This window comes from Ambystoma mexicanum, chromosome 6q (assembly GCF_040938575.1).
Source record: "Ambystoma mexicanum isolate Mex_15411 chromosome 6q, UKY_AmexF1_1, whole genome shotgun sequence".
Lineage (NCBI taxonomy): Eukaryota > Metazoa > Chordata > Amphibia > Caudata > Ambystomatidae > Ambystoma > Ambystoma mexicanum.
The window spans coordinates 51,308,291-51,330,573 of NC_090937.1; the positions used below are offsets into that span (position 1 = coordinate 51,308,291).

At 45.0% G+C, this 22,283-nt stretch overlaps 1 protein-coding gene across 1 annotated transcript in view; it reads left to right on the forward strand.

Annotated features, from left to right (window-relative positions):
- Positions 1–22,283, forward strand: part of TRIM14 (tripartite motif containing 14) — a 310,180-nt gene that overhangs the window by 56,595 nt on the left and 231,302 nt on the right. Inside the window, exon 3 of the mRNA XM_069630461.1 lies at positions 4,551–4,784. Coding sequence (XP_069486562.1) covers positions 4,551–4,784 — 234 coding nt within the window. The remainder of the gene's footprint in view (positions 1–4,550; positions 4,785–22,283) is intronic.

Genomic DNA, 22,283 nt, shown 5'->3' on the forward strand with positions numbered 1-22,283 from the left:
TCTTTTGAAATATTGAATAGATTTTATCACTCAACTATTTTGCAATCCTCTGCGTCAGGATTACCAATGAGGCCTTTTCCTTTAGCAGACGTTGACGGTTTTGGTGAGCTCAGGTTAACATTTAGTGCTTTATTTCCGCTGTTCCCACTCCCACATTGATCAGCTTCCTTCAAGGCCGCTTGAATAACAGGTTCCACCTGTGATTTATTGCTTTCTTCCAAAACGATGACTTCACTCTCTTGGTCCTGTGTCTCTCTTTTGTCAAATTTTCCGATCTTTATTTGAACATCAGCTGCAGTTCCGGCACTCATTGTGGTTGCAGTGCTCTGTTTTGCATCCATTTTGATTTGTTGAGAATTTATAGGGAGCGTAAGATTGGATGCATTTTGCGCATTCTGATTATGTTTAAGGAGACCCAAGGCTTCTCTGGCAACTTCAGCCAGGAGTCGTTTGTCTTCACTATTGTTTCTTTTCTGATCTACCAACTCTTTGAGTGACAGATCAATTCTTTTTATATTATCCCAAATCAATGCTTTTGCAGAGGTGTTGTCCAAGTCACTCGTTAACCAGTTTTGAGTTCATAAGTGCATGTATGAGATAAGGGCAGGAAACCCTCTTTTTTGAAGGGGGCTTGACTCCAGAGGGTTAGGTCTAAATTGTAGAGAGAAAGTGGAGTCAAAAGCTACCCTTGTCATTAACGCTCTGGTAGTTTTCTTTAGTAAACAGTGGAGCTAACATAGCGTGTATCAGTTAGCTCTTACAAGGAACACGAGGGAGTGATTGTTTACAAACATAAAAGATGCAATTTATTAATTTCTCAAGAATAAATGTTTAAAACAGCGACATATGCCATCTTAGGCACAAGAAAAAACATTGTATACAAATCTCAAATGATTATGCATATAGGTGGGTTAGTACATCTGAAGCAGTGAGGTCTTACTTGGCGTTTAAAGCAATCACTCTCCGGGCCGCTTAAAGGTGGAGGAAAGCTGGCCAAACTTCCCTCTCCACCACGTCTGATTTGTAAGCGCGTCTGAGGCTGGCAAAGTTCCTGCGTCGGTTCTTTCTCCTGCTCCATAATCACGCGCTGGGTAGAGGTGTGGGTAGAGGTGTGCACTCGAGCCCCCCGAGCCTCCAGAGACTCTGCACAGACTCCACCCTTATCCCCACACCTAATTTCTCCCTCCACAGAAGCAATTTATTTGTTTATTTGTTTAAATTATGTCCGAATAAGGTCAGGTCTAAGACGCAGACTTTCGGGGTCCAGGGCCGCCGTGCTCCAGTCACGTGCTCCCCCTAGAAAGACTAGAGAGACTTTTTCAGAGCAGAACGATCACAGGTTTGTGCACAAGTTTGTGCGGCTCAAGAGCCGGTGACATGCAGTCACCGCACAAGCTTCTAGCGACCCTCCCACCCCCCCGTGCTCTCAAGCAGCCTCTGGTCACACAGCCAGAAAGAATTGTGAGAGCGTAGGCAGCGTAGATGCTTTTGCGCTCGAAAGAGGACTGTGGAAGGTCCAACAAAGACAATCAAAACCGTGTCAGAGACCGTGACAGGCTCGAACATGCACGCAAACCCAAAACTCGCAAAGCTCACAGTTTTTGCCAGGTGCCTCTCGGTCAGCCTCTAAGTCTAGGTCAGCTTTTCCTCAGCCGCCGCCGCTGCAATCACCACTGTGAACTCATCTGCTCACGCAGGTCCCCAGGTCCGCAGCGAGAATTCAATAATTCGAAAAAAGGACCTAAAGCGTGCTCTCGTTGTCAAGCCGCACTGACCAAGAAAGAAACACTACCATAATTGAAATAGTTATTTGTGTACTACCTGTAAAAGTCAATATGGCAGCAGCAGCCGAACACAGCCTTGGCACATCTCTTTCATTTTAAAAAATTATCCAAAAAGTGTTCAAACTTTGGTGAAGAGTATTTTCAAATACTACGGATCCATCTGTATATTGTATATCTACCTATAAAAGTCTGCCAACTGTAACAAGTGTGCAATTGCCTTATGTAGTGACAGTCACATAACACACGCAGTCCATCTAAGATTGGCCTCTTTTTTGCACAACAACAAAACCTTACCCAGCAACCAAGAGTGCTTTAGAGAGGGCTTGGTCCTATGCAGCCGGCTGCCAATGTGTATCTATTGGCAGCAAAATACTATTTCTTGTGTAAAACTTCTGTTTATATGACATTCATGTATTTCTCCTCTGCCTTTAATATGGTAAATCGCAGAGTTTGTGTGACCCAGAAGATCCCTAGTAATTTGTTAAGAATCGTCATGCTGCAACATCAGAATACGGTGGCATACATAAGGTTTCGACTTGGGCATGCAGGGACAGACAGATTACTTTTTTAGTCACTATGGGCATACGACAGAGATGCTTATTGGCTCCTCTTTTTAACCTGTACATCTATTCTCTGTAAAAGTTGTTGGTGGACAGGTACTTTGATGTTCCATCTGCAAGGACGGGTTCAGTTTCCTCTGTTTAGCTATGCCAACAATACAGTCCTCTTAGCCCGAACCCCTGGGGCTCTCAGGGGCTAATCAATGACTTTGGGTCATTTGGGAGGGATAGGGACCATCCGATAAATACTGATAAATGAAAATGCTGGCTCATTGGTGGAAAGAGTAAACACATCTACTACTCCAGTTTGGAAGGAATCGGGTTGGATCAGGTAAAACAATTGATACGTGGAGGTTTTTTGTTTGGAAAACCTGAAGGCCTCGACCCAGATCCTCAAGCATCCTGTAGCCATGCACAGGTGCCAGGCTCTTATTCAGCCAAGCCAATTCATTATTAGAATATACCTCGGGGATAGTGGTTCCTTTAGCCTTTGTAACATTTATTGGACACTCTTTTTTTAAATTAAATACTAGTACCTGTGTCCTGATAGAGTGGTGTCTCATGTGACCTGGAGGATGTTGCTCTTGTCGGCAAGTCTTGCTTCAGTTTTCTCTGGCATCTCATTTGCCCTTCAGAAAGTTGCTCTGGTCCTCTGGTCGGCAAGTTGTGCTGCTGTTGGTTGTGTTTCAGAAGCTCTTGATATTGTTTTTCGCTTTGCATTAGATGGAGCTTTTCCAAGTGATGTTTGTTTTTTGTGCGGCATGTTTCAGTCACTCAATGGCTTCAGCACATTTTAGAAAGTGTTCAATAAAGATTGATTGATTGTGCTCTCTTCTTGTGAATGAACTTAAGTAAACTGTAACCTTGCCATTTCCCATATTTGGAGTGGTGTGATAAAAAAAGGACATTTTTTAAAATTCCCTTTAAAATGCTTCAATGAACACTTTCGAACTGTATACAGTAGTAATATATTTCAAAGGAATAAGCAACACATCGAACATTTAGCTCCGGACACTTTTCCAAATTTTGCCTCCTTCTAGTCTACTGTAATGAATCGGGGGGAAAGCATCAGTAATTGCTAGTGTCTACAGAGTGAATTTGTTGTATCTAAACATAGACTACAATCTTGCCCCAGACCAATGAGGAATCCATGCAAAATTTGGTAGACATGGATTAAACGGTGTGGATTTATATAGCCAGACAAACATACACACATACATATTTATACACTGAGTTAGTACTGCTGAACGCGCACTGCCCAATAAACATTCTTCAAAATTAATTAGATAAATTAGATTGTTCTATGGTTTATTGTAATGTTCAGGCTGAACATTACAATAAACCAGCAAACAATCTTATTAATTTTGAAGAATTTTGTGATTATGTTTATTGGGCAGTGCACGGTTCTGCAGTACTAACTCACTGTATAAACTTGTATGACTTTGGGGTGGCTCGGGTACTTCCACCCAGTACTGTAACGCAGCCAGCTTTGTGAAGAGACTAAAGGGCAACATCGCTCCCGCTAATATGGATGCACCACACTCAGTTTGAAATCTTACACACATACATACATTCTGCTTTATATATAAAGAAGATTTCTAAATTTAAATCTGTTATGCTGGACATCATTTGTCTAATAGTTGTTGGCTTTATTTATTTATGTTTTTTTTCTTTCTTATTTGTGTATTTTTGCTCTCCTGTATCAGGTTTTATGAATATAGCCACTCGTCTGAAATAAACAAAGGTCTCATTTGAGAATGGTGGTAGTGGTAAAGAAATATGGTATTTTAAATATTGCTTGTTTTTAAAGTGATCCTAATGAAGAGTCGTGATCTCATGCAATTCTTACGGCATGTAGTATTGTCTACGTACTCCTTGTATAAAATATCCCAAGCAACCACAATTCAAAATTAGGTGGTAGTTTTACCATTCCCACCATTTTCACAATGAAGCCCCCAACCCTGATTCTTAGTAGATTTCACATAGCTCTTCATTTGTAGCACTTAACCACTCAGCTGTGTTTTGTGCTGATTGCCTTTGTTTTGTTTGGTACCTTGCCATGCATCATGAAATCCCTTTACATCAGCCTACTCAGTCTACTCAGAAGCTTGGAAACACTATGAACTCTGTCAAATGACACAAGAAAAACTGCATATCGCATCTTGGCACATTTTAACTTTGTTGAAACCTTTTTCTTTATCTATAGGACCACGCATTGGCGAGCAAGACCTGGTTAACAGGGAAATTTGCGGAACTTCGGCTGCTACTTGACGAAGAGGAAAAGGTGGCAAAAAAAATGATTGATGAGAAAACACAATGTGCTCTTTGGGCATATGATGGGCAGACTGAGTCTTGTAGAGCTAGGATAAACAAGATTGACAGTTTCTCTGAGAAGGTCATACAGATACAGCAGTGGTGTGACACTATCGAGCTAGTGAAGGTAAGGCTGTGGTCTCTATCATCATGCAAATAGTGAATGTGTTTGATGTTGTATTTTTACTCTTGCCAGTTTTGCCTGGAACTCCTTGTTAAACTGTGAAAGTGTCAATAATTATCCACTTTGCTCGAACAGCTTCCTTTGCACAGTTTTCTTGCAATATATAAAGGCTTTCAGACTTCTCCAACAACACAGTGCCTTCTTTGCAACATATCAAGTCTAGAGCTCTTCTTATGTCTCTGAATTATTTGAAATGTGACACTGTTGAAGCTCATTTTCAATGAGCCTGTAACGTAAATGTGTGGCGTAAAGGCCTTACCTAAGGCTTTTACACCATTAATTCATGTCACAGCTAATTTTCATGTATTTGTATGGCGGAGATAAGGGGCAGAATGTAACATATCTTTTCACTGCTCCCCTCTTCTCTGTCATACAAATACTACAGCATTTGTGCCAACAAGGATTTTCATGCAGGCACACATGATGTGGATTCCTATGGAGTAGGCCAACTTTTTGCACCAGGAAAAAGCAGGCAGACTCCAGGAATCCATTGTAAACTCCACCAACGCTACATAGCAGGCAGCATTTACTCAATTTGCACTCCACCACACAAATGAGGAACATTTGTCAGCGGGATCCTCTGCACGCCGCCGAATTACGAGGATACTCGAATATGATCTTCAATATTTTTGCTGATATGAGACGGGTCCATGATATCCAAGCCGACTGCATATCATATGCTAGATGACAAAAACTAAAATTAAGTTTCCTGTGTTTAAGTTCTCTCCTAGTGACTTGCATGGCCAGCCCTCATACCTTTGCGGTAATTTGCAGAAAAGAAAATGGTGCCACCTAATTGTCATAAAGGGAGGCATAACAGGAGGTCACATCCTCAGTAGCATTATGGAAAGCGATATCACAACCTTTGATCTTCTATGACATCATGGGAAGGTGACACTACAGGAATGGCCATTACTTAGTTAAAGTTTGGTATAAATTACCTCGTTCTAGATTATTAGTAAGGAGCGCATGGTGACCAGTTATCATGGCAGAATGATCAGTGAATGAGGCAAATGTACTGTTTGGGAGATGCCTGGTGACATTTGAGTTAGGCTATGTGACTGTTACGTTAGGACATGCACACATTTAACAGGGGGCGAGATGTGTAGATGGAGTAAAGTCACAAGTGTGTGATTTAAAGTGAACAGTGAACGAACAAGTGTCCATTCAATGGGCAGAGTTACCAGTAAGCAGGGAGAATAGTGAATGAGGCAGGGTGACCAGTGGACTCATAAATAGCCCTGCAATGCCTGCATAGCAACCTCCCAAAACTTATAATCCCAGGTAGAAAAAGGAAGGTGCAGAGATAAAAGTATGAATTCCTTCACCAAGGTGCCAAAGAAAAAAGCAAGATACTGCTAGATCTAACGAACTCAACCAACAATATGAATATGTGCCCCACTAAAACTTTCCCATCAACAGTGGCCTGGGGATAGTCACATACGATTCGGAAGACTAATTATCTTCTGAGCAGCATACCCAGATCAATTATAATCCTTCACCTCACCTTCAGAGGTGACACAAAAAGCAAGTGGAACTCAGTGGAACAGTCTAGGCATGCAGACTCGTGGATGCTGAGAAAGGTAGGTCTAATGTTTAAGTAGAGACACTCCTTGCAGGTGAGACACAGATAATGCAAATTATATTCACACACGAAAATACAATATGATGCGTGAAGAAAAAAAAATACAACTGTCAGTTAAGGGAGTGCCAAAAGAAATCCTAAGAATTGGCAAGATCATAAATTCAGGCAGCCAACTATGTAAGCAAAATAAAATAAGTATAGACAGATACAGTCCGAAACACCAGGCAAGATCATGGGCAGCTAAGACCGAGCTGAATCGGCTTTCCTGGGGACATCCCAAATGTTGTTCTCCCCATTGCAAAAACCCACAAAGGAAGTCCTCAGGAAAGCTGACAGTGACCCATTTACTTCGTGCTGACTAACTGCACTGTGTTTCCCTGAGCCCTGCAAGAGGTGAGCGATGCACATGGAGGCCAGAGAAGCCATTGGGTGGCTACTTAATCAGGTAGCTTGATCAGCAGCTCAGGGCGTTCTGAGGATCACCATCTCCTTCTTCATCACACTTTAAAAAACCTTCTTTATCCCACAAATGCAGAGGTTCCTAGGCATCTACAACCCATATGCAATACTGAAGACTCTCAACTTTAAAGATCGGCCATGCATCCTACTAAGCTCTACAGTATGGTTGGCTTGTGACAGATTGATTATATAGCATGTCAAGATCCTGCAGGATGTCCAGTTATTGGAAAATCAATGCACGAGTTATGTATTTTGCTGCACAGAATACACCTTGGACAGTGTTTTGTCAGGATCTGGCTCTGCCAAACCCAGAAAAAGCTTTGTTGCCCAGGGTCTCGTCTTAGTTGGTACAACCCCTGCTCATCGGCAAAAAACACCCACTGAGACCCAAATATTGAAATCCTTGGATATAAAATATAAACCGTTTCATGGTTTATGGAAATGTGCCTGCACAATCTGTAATGGCCTCGACGGTCTGAGTGATGAGCAAAGCACAGGCTCTGCACCCTCCTTCTGTCCTTGAAGAGGAGGACACAGTTTGAAAACAGGTCAATAAATCAAATCTTGTTCTCTTCCAGGTAAACACTGCCATTGTATTGCCCTTTATAACCTTCAAAATTGGGAGAACTTGGACCCATTTCTTAAACTTCCCTTCAGCTGATGCTACTGAAAGAAGTGTTATCATTCTGGCTGCCTAAAGGCAAGGAAGCAGCTTTAAAGCCACTTCAAATCATTAGGGAATGTTTCGGACATGAATGCAACCCGCATTTGTTTGACAGCATACTAAACCATACCCGGCTAGGCACGTCTTCATTACATCAGTTCATTCAGTTCAGCGTGGTTGACATTTTGAAGAATTCAAAGACTCATTTTGTAATAGAAAATCACTTGGTGCTATTATTTACAAATCTTGCAAAAACACTTTGTCAGCTTCTAAAGCCTTTTGTGAATGACAGATTGCCGATTTCAATCTGGAATCCAGTGGCAACAGTGCTAAATAATTAGATCATCATGTGTTGCCCAAGACCCATCCAGCAAGTTAGTTTCACTCTCAAGTGAGGCTGTCAGTAACTTTTGTCATCAAGGAACATTAATCGCTGATCAGCAGAACAGTTTTGTCCTTTTATCATCAATAAATGCCAAGAGCCCAGAACCTTTGGGTCCTAAAAATGATTAAGGAGGGTTATTTTACTAACATTTATCAAGGACTTCCTCATGAGATTTGCAGGCTTTTTCATTTGGACCTTATGGTCCCAGCGCATCTAAATGTTTAGGAATTTCATTCTCAATCGTTTTTAGCTCCCAAAAGAGTGACAGACTAGAACCTAGTCTAAATATTTATAATTTCACTCAGTTCATGACTCTGGAGTCTTACTCCATTATAGTGTTGGCCAGATCTTTCAGTGTTCTAGTTAGATCAAGATGGTGTGCTCTGTTGATCTTTGACGTTTGCATCTGCATTCCCATTGTGGTTGGACAACCCTAGTCCTAAGCATCGATGAGACTTGCTAGCGGCTGTCATTACAACCTGACCCCTTAAAAGCACAAATGGTCCTCATGTTACAATGACATACCCTGGTTTTTTTGGTATTCCGTTCTTTTGCAGCAGGATTTTTCATCGCGGGACTTTTCAACTTTTCATTGCCGTTTTTTATCGAAAAAAAATTATAGTTTTTATTTTGGGGGGGGGGGGGGTTAAAAATTAAATAAATATTTGTGGGTGAAAGGGAATAATTTAAAAAAAAGGGGGGGCTTGGGGAGGAAACCCCCCCCCCATAAAAAAAAAACGCTGAGTTTTTTTCGATAAAAGAAGGCGATGAAAAGTCCCGCGATGAAAAATCCAGCGGCAAAATAACGTAGAACCCTTTTTTTGTGGTGAAATGTGTAAAACAAAAAGAAAAGAAATTGCACAAATGGCCCTCAAACAAATCTTCTCGAGGAAACATCATAGAAACCTGCAGAACCTCTTACCAGGACTGTGGGTACCAAAAACAGTGGGCAGGAAGGATCTGTAAGGAAAAGGGTAGATTTTAAAACCAGAAGAGTCAAGACTTGGAATTGCTCATTAACAAGTAGTCCAATGCACCAATGCATCTGCCTTACGACATTCCCTTGGTAAATGGATAAAGTTGCTGGAATTGTACTGACCAGTGAACTCCAGTGAATTCCGAGGTAATGTACAACCTAAAAACTAGATAATGCTGTTACCATGAACATAATGCTCATGTGTTGTAATGCAATTCTGGGATGGGAACTAGGGATGTGGCCTTACTCATTGTGCATGCGGCATCCAGGGAGGATTTAGTGGAAGGCTAGGGGTTCAGGAGAACCAACCTTGTTGGCGCTTGTTCCTTCTCATTCCCCTTTTAATGCTGTAGACTTGGGAGTCCAGGACAGATTACATGCTTAAGGGATTTCATGAATTCTCTGTAGTACTCCTGACGGTTAGTGAATACTTGGTTATGCGCTATGGTAGGTTGATGAATCCATATGTGTTCACGTGGCAAGCCTGTGGTGTGGTATGTTGCAACACTGAGGAGATGAGTCAAGCCTGTTGACATTTATAATTTCTTTGGGTTCAGAACACAGTAATTCTGACATAAAACCATAATTCATGTGAGCAGACTTACATATGATTCTCGTTTGCAAATTGGCATGCCACCTATATTTCTCTATCCCTTAACTATCCTTTTCATTTGGTCTTGAGCTAAAGGGGGAATAAAGGAACTCGCAAGCTTTTGGTTTAGTTGATCCCTTTCATCTTACCCGCAAAGCTTGTTTCCCTCACTTGGGCGATTTTATATATGCTCTATTTTATCTCTACTGTCCGCATTGATGGAGGAAGACTTTTCTTGCAGAGTCTCCTTTAGAGCTTGTCTGGTGGAAGCCCCAGGTGAGGTGCTGCACTGCACTCCTCTGGCGCACAATGGTGAACAGATTTCTTTGCTCATCACAGAAGGTGAACCCTGATATCGCCCAGTCATCCTAGAGGGGCACATTTTTGTCTTTGATACCAAACTGTCTTCTCCTCTGTCAAAATAGACCAGCTCCACTGATTTCCAAATGAAGTTTTGCCACACACCAACACCACTGGTTATGGATATTGATCGCGTCCTATCAGGAGATGAGGAAGAATCGTTGAACTTGAAGCTTTCATTCTGGCATGATGAACTCTTGGGTGTCTGCAAGGATATGTGCAGGCTCGAAAATCACATATGTATTTTCAGCATCAAAAAGACAACAGGCAGAGTTACTTGGGTACTAGCCAGGAGGGTGGTTCACAATGTGCGTCTCTTTCCTCTCTGGGGAGCTTCACAGTGCTATTTGAAGTCAACGAAAGAGCGGCCCTGAGCAATAGCAATTTTGAACAAAACCGTATTGCTAATGGACTGACCTTACATGCAAACCTGCCTTAACAACCTATCTCAGCAGGAGCCATTGGTGGCTTTGTTGATGACCTGGGAACCCAAACATACAAACCAATGTGAGAACAGATGGGCGACTGCTATCAGAGACAGGAGGTCTGAACATGCAGCATAAGAGATCATCTCCAAATCTCCAAACACACGGACACAGAGACCTCATCCATGTAGTCACTTCCTGGGAGGACAGCAAGTTCATCAAGAAAAGCAACCTCTGAAAATGTGTAAGAAGCAGCAGAAGGCAGCACAGACTGGAGCATTCAAGGATGCGGGAAGCACGGACATGCTTTGAACCATGGAGCATTACCTGCGACTGAAAAGTTCCGGTTGGATCCCTGATGCCACTGGCTAGTGGGTATAGGACGAGGGTGTGGAGTTCGATTCTGATGAAGAAAAACCACCTCAGCTGCAGGGTCTCTTAGGCCATGGGTACCAACTACGAACACCTGAAGGCCTTACAAGCCTGCCAACACACTCAAGCCTCCTGGAAGCACTGAGTGTACTTAAGGCACCATATAAAGTTGATTCCCTTAGAGGTATCCTGTGACACCTGGAATGCTGGTAGGAACCTCGAGGGCTCTGAAGGCACCTTGGGACACTTGAAGGTGCCAAGAGCCCTTGACTTTCTTCTGGATCCCATAAACACTTAACTCCCTCACAGGAACCAGTGTTTTCAAATCCTTTTGGAGTGAACTGTGACTGTGTGACTCCTATCTTTGCATTTCGAGACCTCTGCAGGTACCCTTAGATCCTGGATTCCCCGGCAGGTACTCGAGACACTTGCAAAGTTCTCCAAGGCTCTTGTTTCATCACTGAGAGTCTGATTTCCATTAATGCAGCACAAGAGCACTGCACTATGGCCTACACAGGAGAGTCTAGCTCCTGCAGGTTCCCTGAGATCCCATCAGTCATCATGAAACTCCTTACCACTAGTGCAGGAATACTAAGCTTGCTCTCTTGAAGGCATTCTGAGTCCCTGGCTCCACACCATCTAGCCTTGTCTTGTACCAGTTGCAAGGGATCGGTATGCAAAGATCTGCTTCCCCTATTACTTTCATGTCAGTGCACAAGAGAGATCGGCAACATTTTGCGCACATCTTTGTAGAAAGCCAATATCAGCAATTGAAGTTTTATTACTTGGGGATGGATGGGAGCTTCTTGTACCTCAAGGGGCAACTGGCATTGCTTAGTGACTTGGTCAAGCAACACCGCCACCAACGTATATGCTGTGAGTACTACAGGACACGCAAGAAGCACTGGCCTTCATTAGGAGTATGACAGTCCGGAAAACAGTACCAGTATTTCTGTATACCAGCATGTTTCTGGACCGGCATACTCCCAAGTATGCCGGTGGGGGTTGACTGACTTACCACCAGGCAAGAGCTGGAGGTAAATCATGCCCCCATTGGCAAAATAACTGCTGGTAATCCTGGCACTGGTATTACCGGTGCTGGAAATACCAGCAATTCCACCCATGGAGTCCTGTTGGACTCCATGGAATGGGGAATGACCGCAGTTGACAGCACCTGTAATATCACGGTAATACCAGGATATCAGGTGCCGATAATGGTAGTTCCATTTCTCCGTATCTCACCGGAATTACCAGCGGGAGACCGGGAAACTTCTAATCACTCCAACTGTCTCAAGTCTGCAGCCCATGGAGAACCATGAACTAATATAAAAAAACAGATTTTGGTCCAAAGAGAAACGTTTTGTCTTCAAGAGATTTGAAGACAAAACTAGATAGAATTTGATAGCGTTCCTGATATGGATTACTATCACTGGAACAATGATATGCTTTAATAAAATATTGTATGTTCGGCTTAATAACCTGATGATGAGGTCATTAGACTACTCTAGTGGAATGCAGGGATTGGGTATTTATATCAATGGAGATGAAAGACGCTTAGAAGGTTTATTGCGTAGAAGTTCAAGATTATGCATTTTATTCCCACTCCCACTGGGTGTATACCAGGATTGACTATGTTTTGATGAGCTCCACTCTCATACTCAGCACAGAAGATATTACATTAGAGCGCTATACATTTTCAGATCATTGTCATATTCTTTTTTTTTTTTTACACTTTTTAATTAAGCTTTTACATTAAATCAAGTATTTTATTACAATAATGGTAAACCACTTTAAGCAGAGAAATAGTCCAACTGTCCAACTTGCCTCTAACAACCCGGCTTCCGGCAGTCTTTCCTCCCCCGCCTTCCTTCCCTTTGCAGTCCGCCCAAACCCATGATTCCCTCCGCACAGTCTCTTCCTACCAAGGCCCTTATCCCTTTCTTTGAGGGCTATACATACCCCCCCTTGCCCGCTCTCCTTTTCAGGCACATGCTCCCCAAATCTTATCATATTTGTGTGGGCACCCTCTACTCTATTACACCAGCTTGTCCCACTTGTTTATGGCGTCCATCACTGACTGCCATGCTGGTAGCGTCGGGGCTTCTGGTCTCATCCAGTACTGTGCTGTGGCCTGCTTTACTGTTATACATGTTATGTTTAAGAGTGTCTGTGTCAGTCCAAGGCCCTTTCCATTTCTTTTTGTATCTTATCCCAGTACCAGCATATTTTTGGGCATGCCCACACCATGTGGAAGAACATACCGCTGTTTGTGTTGCATTTTGGACATGTGCCATCCATCCCTCTAGCCATCTTTCTTAACCTTTCCTTGGAGCAATAGACTGTGTGAAGGTATTTGAATTGAATTAATTTTAGTTTTGCAGCTATTGCGACAAATGCCCACTAAGTACTTCAAGCCTTTTTCACCCTTCTTCAGTGGTGGGTGATATCCCCCCCCCCACTCTAGACCCATTCCCCTCCCACTCAACTGGGGTGTGTATGGATTTATCCCAGGTTGTTTATAAGGCCTGTATATTGTCTCAATTCTTCTTTGATGGCCATGGCCCTCGGTATGAAGACTGCTGGGTTCGTCAGATACAATAGGATGCTATCGGCACATAATGATATTCTTTCTTCCTTACCCCCTTGCCACATAAACCCTATTAAATCCTGGTCTCTTCGGAACCATTCGGCAAGTGGCTCGAGTGCTATCACAAATAGCGTGGGTGTCAGCGGGCATCCCTGTCTAGTTCCCCTTTCCATGTCGAATCTGTCTGAGAGAGTGGGGTGTTGTACAGGAGTTTCACCCAAATTATATAATCTTCACTGAATCCCATTCTCATCAGTACTCCAAAGAAGTATGCCCATTGGATGGAGCCAAACACTTTCTGTGCGTCCAGTGGCAGGATATTGATTGTTTATTGTTTACTTTTCCCCATATCCAATACTAAGTTTAATCTCCCTCATAGGTCCCAACACTTCCCCCTTTCAGTTGTATCCATAGTTCCAATGGGAGAGTATTGTATCCTTTATTCTACAATATAAAAGCAGGAAAAAGGACCTCTTTTAAAAGGACGCCAGTTCTCACCCAGTTGCAGTTGATGTGTGTGATGCCTTCTGATTTTATTATGTTATTTAATTGTGTGTAGATCACATTTTAGCATGAGCAAATGTCCTTTTTTATAACTGGCTTGAAATTTCATTTCTTTCATAACTTTGCTCTAGATCTGTCAGAAGGAAACGGTTCACCCTTTAGCAAAGCTCACTCGGATCATTGTGTTTGTTTCAAGTGAGATTGTCATGTAGCCCCTCCCCCAAGCTAACATTTTGGGCAAAATCACTCCTCTGCACCAGCACATCTATTATTTCTTAAGCCAAACAATTATTTCTTAAGCCAAACAGTAAATCTGCCAGAATAGTATTTTTCTCTATTCAGGCTTTGTCCTTTCAGTACTATATAAAACCAGTCTGTGCAACACAGGAATCGAGTTCCAGAGAGTAGCAACTTGAATTGAAAAGCACTTGCTTCCCAATTGGTTTAACCTATAGTTGGGAAGAACTAACTAACCCTTGTAAAATGAGAGGCTTATTCGGTAGGGGCACAGAGTGTAAAGCTCTCCTGTACAAACATAGGTCCCTGTTGTTAGAGTTTCCGATAAACTATATACAAGGGCTTGAACTGAATCATTGTGTTTTTAGAGAGCGAGTGAAAAGTACTTGTAGCGAGGCAAACAGAGTTTCTTGTGCTTCCTCTCAGTACAATTCTTGCTGCATTATTTTGAATAATCTGAGGTCTGTAGAGGGTATCCTTTGAAAGACCCAGATTGATTGTGTTGCAATAATCTTAACAACTTGTGGTAAAGGTGTTCATAAATTGGACTTTATGGGGTAATGAGAAATAATCTAAAATCCAATGCAGTGTCCCGAGGATTGAAAAACAGGACCGAGATATCGTACTGATCTGCTGTGTCGGAAATAGTGGTGTCCCCAGTTTTGTCACGATTGCAGTCTTTAGGTACCTGACTAGTGGGAGAATGATTTGGGTGTCATCTGTATGTATGGAAAAGTACAGACCAAGGTGTTGGGAATTTTCAGGCCTCTTCATGTTTTTATCTGTGGGTAGCTGGCTGCTAGGGACATGGTTGATCGTGCCACTACCCGATTTATCTCCTAAAGGGTGGATGAGGTGGGATGCCTTTGGCCTGCTAACGCTCCGGAGACACAGTATTCACTTACTAAGGTCCCTTTGATGGAGATCATTAAGAGCCATTTGGCCCAAGAGACAAGTACAGCAGGTTCCCACTTCAGGGTAGCCAAGCAATTAATGAGACTGTTTTGCCCAGTTCGCAGACCATGACATCTGCGAAGTCCAGATATAACCAAATGGAATGTTACCTGAAAGAGACTCCAGGTGAAGCATTTCAGCATTTCAGGCATACTGCGCTTCGCTGCCCCCAGTGCTATGCCAGCAGCAGAGCCCCAGGAAGGGAGGCTGAGATGCGCAGCACTGCGTGGCATATAGGAAGGATTTCCTAGATGGCGTGGAATGCCTCCCCTTTAAATCCTTCCCCCCCCTCCTGTTGAAACTAATCAGGGCAGTCTGATAATTAACCAATCCAGAGAAAATAATGCTAACTAGATGTACCCAACGTAACCTATGCCATTGTAGCATATGTTGAAGGTCAATATCAGTCTGTAATTCATAGGGTCACTTTGGTCCCCCTTCTTAAATATCAGAATTACCACTCATTGCTTCCAGGAAGGGGGCGTAGGTCCCTGTGACTTATTAATAGTAATTGAAAAGGCTAAATGTATCAGATGGAATGAGAGGTATGTGCGGTATACGAACAGTATCTAAGTTCCATTGACCACACAGGTCTCTATGATGTGTGGCATCGATCACACAGGCCTCTATGATGTCACTTTTGTAGATGCTTAATCGTCAGCCTTGTTCCGACCAGTATCTAAGTTCCATCGATCACACGGGCCTCTATGATGTGTCTTGTAGATGTGTAATTTCCAACCTTGTTCCCTTGCAGAGTCCCTGTGATGGCATAAGTTTGCGTAGTAGCATAATTACAGCACCTACTTTCAGGTTTTGCTTGTGAGGAGGCATTTGTCGTACAAGGTTTCACTTTTTAGAGACGGAAACGTTGAGCCAGTAATTAACTGTTCATTGACACTGGAACTGCTGTGCCCTGTGTGATCAGAAGTGAGGGGGGAAAGAAGTAACTTGAGATTATTCTGAATGTTTGCGATAGTGGAAGGTGAAGGTGACTGCGTAGAACCGTGCTCATTCTGTTAGTTGAAATGATAGCTGTTGTTGAAGTGGGTGCACTTTGCCATTTGGACAGCAAAGGGCAACCTGACACTGAGAAATTGCATCAGCTGAGTACGGAAACATACCTAGGCGTTTTTTATATATATATATATATATATTTCTGAGGCTTGTGGAATCTGCTTAGATCACATGCTGTGCATAGGCCGACATCTAGTGGAAGCTGCGGAGTATTACAGTTTGTTTTTCGAAACTCGAAAATGGGCGTCGACACAGGCGTGCCAGTAATACTATCCCTAGTGTGACGTCCACTGTACCCAAGATCCCTCACGCGTCTAGGATCCTCAGATTGTTTTTTTCCGCCATACTGGTCGGAAGCATCTTGCGGAGTCCCCTGGCCTTAGCCATACTTTTACTAATAATTGAAATTTAATATTCTTTATTGACATCCTTCCCCACCCCAACGTCGACCCTCGACAATCGACGACGGCTGGAGAAGACATCGACCGTCGGCTGCTGCACGACGGATCTGGGCCTCGGAAGGCCGCTGGCCTCGGCCCGGGCCTAGTAGGCCGCTGGCCTCGGCCCTGCAAGTAGGGAGAGTGGGGGGTGGTACATACTCTTCACTCTTGGTATATAGATACACTTATATATTTCCTACACTTATCAGCCCGCTGCCTCAAGGTGCGTATGGAGGGTACCCCTTTCCAATTCTGCCCCAAGTGCAACCGCAAATACCCTTGGGTCGACAGGCACGCCACGTGCAATCTCTGCTTGCCGAGGGACCACCCCGAAGCGAACTGCAGAGCGTGTAGTAGGTTTAAACCTAAGACACTCAAGGACCGTTCGACAAAGCGTTGGGCCCACCACGCCAGGCAGGCGGCCATGGCAGCGGAGGGCGCCTTCAGCGATGGCAGCGACGCCGTACTTTCGGACGGCGAGGGCATTACGGCGTCGAAAGACAGCCGAGCGCAGTTCCCCGACCTCGGAAGGTCGTCCGGCAGGGCGGCTATGGGGAAGACCCCCGGCGACGCAAGCGCTACACACCCTACACACACTAAGCACACTAAGTCCAACCGAACCTCGACGACGTCGACTTCTCGGAAAGAGGCACAAATAGAACGGTCCGACTCGGTGTCCTCTGGGCGCTCTCGATCGAGATCGCCTCATGACGCAAGGCAATCATCCACTCTTGCCAAGAGTGCCTCGCTCCCTAGACTAATGGAAGTTCGATCGTCGGAGGACGAAGACGACTTCCACCCCCAGGCCGCGCTCCAAGAGACGGAGGCCGCAGTTAACACCAGCGAGGCCCCACGCTCGAAAGACACAGATACCTCTCCCGATCCTCGACGCCAGGCGTCAAAAGTCTCCGGGGCCTCCAAGGGACAGGGAAAACATTTTTCCACGCACGGGGAGGGGGGGAAACAGCGGAAAGCACATTCTTCCACTCCTGTAAGACCATCCTTCCCCCCTAAGCAGACAAACAAATACAAGTCTACTGAGAGATCAACATCCAGCAAGGGTACCCTTGATAAGTCCCCTAAACTGCCCTCTAAAGTCATCCCCTGTTCCAAAGAATGGTCCAGCGAAGACATAGACAGGGTCATGTCAAGGATGTCTTCCTTGGCTGATTTTTACAACAAGAATCCAGAGCATTTCCTCTCGTATGACCCTCAGGGAGCCACACCCTCAGGTTCCACTGATCCCATCCCCCTAAGTAAAAGGGCCCGGTTCGAAAGACCTGAACCCTTCGAGGTACAGCCTTACTCTACTCCATACTCTACTCCACACCCCAGGTACCAAGGAGAGCCTTTCCCTGAGGGGGACCAGGAGTTTGAAATTATGGAGGAACAAACCGGGACGGAATACTATGCGGATGATGAGGACCAGGAGGAGGGAGAAGATGAGCAGGAAATTTACAGAGTAGATTCCCCGGTAGAGAACGAAGCCCCAGTTACAGACTCGCCAGTCGATAACCATCCCCTCCTAAACGAGGTTCTCGCACGCGCAGCAGAACATTTTCACATTGACACCCACGGTGTCCAGGAGGAGAGGGACTTCACAGAAGAGTTATTGGGAGAAAGGAGGCCTGTTGCCCAGACCATCCCTATCCTTAAGTCCATTCAGCGGAGAATAGATCCGTCCCTGGTGAACCCGAACCTCACCAGAGCAGTCAATCCCAGGGTTGAAAAACTTTTCAGGGCGGCCCAGTCTGACCCTCTCTATATAAGAGGACATCTGAAGCCAGACTCCCTAGTTGTCACCAACACTCGTAAGAGGGCTGGAACACCCTTGTCATCGTCCGAAGCTCCTCCCGACAAGCATAGCAAAAAACTATATGGTTTCGGCAGGAAAGTAGCCTCAATGTCCGCCTATCAAGCAAGGATTGCAAACTCCACCACCCTGTTGGCCAGCTACAACTGCCATCAGTGGGAAGAAGTCGCGGCACTCACAGCCTCTGCTCCTGAACCTTTAAAGGGCCAGTTAGCTCGGATTTCCGCAGAGGGTAGAGCCGTGTTTGGTTGCATTTTGAAAGCAACCTTCGACGTCGCGGACAACGCAGGCAGATTGATAGCGGAAGGCACTGTTATCAAAAGACATGCGTGGTTACGGCAGTCTGGTTTTAAGGCAGAAACCCAGGCATCATTGTTGGACAAACCGGTGGAAACCGATCTGTTTGGTAAGGCGGTCGAAGACGCACTGAAGAATGCCAAGGACGAATACGAAACACTCAAGTCCCTTGGCCAGTTAACCAATAAACCCCCTAACCAGAGAGGGAATAGTAATTTTCGTCGCCCACGCGGCCAAAATTCCCAGAGAGGATCTAACTATTCCCAGGGGCAGGGTAAACAGTGGAACAACAACCAACAGTCTACCCAGGGTTACGGCAGGGGTAATAGGAGAGGTCGTGGTAAAGGCAGAGGCAGCCCCAACAAGGGAGGCGGCACGCCTCCACCAAAGCAGTGACGCTCAGTTCAGGGTCCCTTCTCACGCAACCCCAGTAGGGGGACGCATTTCCAACTTCACCCAGGCTTGGGAAGGGATCACATCAGACAGATGGGTGCTGTCAACAGTATCCACAGGATATTGTATAGAACTACTGCAGCGTCCCCGGAACCATCCTCCATGACAAAGAGTACACTCTTTAGAACATCAAAAGATTCTCCTCGAGGAGATCGCCATTCTGCTAGAAAAGGACGCGATAGAACTCGTCCCGGGACACCAGGTAAACAAGGGTATTTATTCAACTTACTTACTTCCTTGTGCCAAAGAAAGATTTGACAATGCGCCCAGTATTGGACTTACGGCCTGCCAACAAGTATGTCAAGCCCCAAAAATTTCGTATGACCACGCTACAAGAGGTAATCCCCCTCCTAAAAATATGAAATATATATGATATGAAAGATGCTTATTTTCATATTTCCATGTTCCCAGCGCACAGAAAGTATTTGCGCTTCAAGGTGGACAGTCGACACTACCAATTCAAGGTACTGCCCTTCGGGATAGCTTCAGCACCAAGGGTATTCACCAAGGTACTGGCGGCTGCACACCTACGCAGGGAGGCAATCCCAGTGTACCCTTATCTGGACGACTGGCTCATAACGGGGGAAACCCCAGGAATTTGCAGGACAAACATTCAAAGGACTATCGACCTCCTCCACGAGTTAGGCTTCTCAATCAACGAGAAAAAGTCAAGCCTAGTGCCAAGCACCTCAAAACAATTCCTAGGAGCAATCCTAGATACCCAAGAGGGGTTGACCTTTCCTTCAGAAGAAAGAATTCGGAATATACTACTGCAAATTCTGCATTATCAGTCCGGTCAACAAATAACGGTACGCAAAGCAATGCGTTTACTGGGCATGATGGCGTCATGTATTTACCTGGTCCCCCACGCGTGCCTGCGCCTGTGTCCCATGCAGGAATGGTTGGCGAAACAGTGGTCTCAGGCAAGTGGTTAGTGGGACGATCTAGTGGTCGTTTCGCCAACACTGGTACAAAGCCTTCACTGGTGGACAAGAGAGAATCTCGCACAGGGGAAACCCTTTTACGATCCCGAAGTACAGGCAATAGTCACTACAGATGCATGCCTGACGGGGTGGGGAGCTCACCATCTCCACCACACAGCTCAGGGTCTCTGGTCTCACTCAGTGGCCAAGAACCACATCAACCTGCTAGAGCTTCTGGCAGTATTCAGAGCGCTTCAGGCGTTCGAGACCCACCTACTAAACCTGTCAGTGCAAATCCGGACGGACAGCACAACAGCCATGTTCTACCTGAACAAGCAAGGAGGTACTCGCTCGCCAAATCTGTCCAAGCTTGCCCAGAAAATCTGGATATGGGCACTCAGACGGAACATCTTCCTGTCATCACAACATGTTCCAGGGGAGCTCAATTCCCTAGCGGATGCTCTGAGCAGAGACTCCCTCCCAGAGGAACACGAATGGGTTCTACACAGAGAGGTCATAGAAGATATCTTCTCTCAGTGGGGTTTCCCCACTATAGACTTATTCGCCACAAGCGAAAACAGACAATGCCCAGGATTTGCATCCAGGTTCCCCCAACCAGACTCCCAGGGGAACGCCCTGTGGATGGGATGTTTGCGTACGCTTTTCCACCAACTCCTCTCATCAGTAAAGTGATGAACAGAGAGTCGATGACGCTCGTCCTAGTTGCTCCCATGTGGGCAAGACAACCGTGGTTCCCACACCTACGCAGGATGGCGGTGTGCAAACCCATCAAACTTCCAGCCTGGTACAACCTACTGTCCCAGCACCAAGGTCAAACAGTGCACCAACAACCCAACTCAATGAACCTGGCAGCATGGCTCCTGAGGTCATAGAGTTTGGACATCTCAATTTGCCACAGAGGTGTATGTACATCCTAAAGGAATCTAGGAAACCAAACACAAGGCACTGTTACTTTGATAAGTGGAAGAGGTTTGTTATCTGGTGCCAGAGTAGACAAATCAACCCGGTTGATTGCACTCCTTCCACTATTGTTACATACATGCTCCACCTGCTAGATGTAGGATTGGTTTTTAACTCACTGAAAGTACACCTGGCAGCCCTGTCGGCTTACACCACTTCCCATAGCAAGGTTTCGTGGTGGAAAGTACCAGTAGTTTAAGCCTTCATGGAAGGAGTAAAGAGACTTCACCCTCCTATTTCAAACCCACCACCAGGGTGGGACCTTAATGTCGTGCTAGCCAAGCTCATGGGCCCCCCTTTCGAACCCATGCATAAAAGCAGTCTCAAACACCTGACTTATAAAATGGCCTTCTTAGTAGCTATTACTTCTGTAAGAAGGGTCAGTGAAATTCAGGCTCTGTCAGTGCAGGATCCCTTCTTTACTGTCCATAAAGACAAACTGGTTTTACGCACACACCCTAGGTTCTCACCTAAATTTATATCAAAATTCCATGTAAACCAGTCCATCGAGCTTCCGGCTTTCTTCCAGGACCCGCAAAGCTCGGCTGAGGTGAAACTACACACCCTAGATGTGCGTAGGGCGGTCCTCTACTATGTAAATAAAACCAGACCGCTAAGAAAAACAGATGAACTGTTTGTCTCCGTAGCTACAGGCAGAGAGGGGGATCGCGTCTCTAAAGGTGCCATCTCGAAGTGGATTATTAACTATATCCAGCTGTGTTACTCACTCTCTGAAAGAACTCTGCCTTTCACGCCAAGAGCCCACTCTACTAGAGGCATTGGGGCCACTCTGGCTTTCATTGCAAATGTACCCCTTGACACCATTTGCAAAGCAACTACTTGGAGCTCTATTCACACTTTTACTCCGCATTACTGCATTGACACCCATTCCAAGGCAGATAGACAAGTGGGACAAGCGGTTCTAAGACACTTATTTGCTCATGACCCTTCTCACATCCCACCTCCTTCTTCAGGTACTGCTCGCTAATCTATGCACAGCATGTGATCTAAGCAGATTCCACAAGCCTCAGAAGGGATACATTACTCACCGTAATCGTATTTCTGATGCTTATATCTGCTTAGATTCACATGCGACCCACCCTTCCTCCCCTCTGAGAGAAGGCGCATGATTGCTTGTAGTCTTACCTTTCTGTCTATCTGCTTGGATTATCTGTATTCACGCTACTCCTCATGCTACCTCATGTCAGCAAAAATACAATCTGAGGATCCTAGACGCGTGAGGGATCTTGGGTACAGTGGACGTCACACTAGGGATAGTATTACTGGCACGCCCTGTGTCGACACCCATTTTCGAGTTTCGAAAAACAAACTGTAATACTCTGCAGCTTCCACTAGATGTCGGCCTATGCACAGCATGTGAATCTAAGCAGATACAAGCATCAGAAATACGATTACGGTGA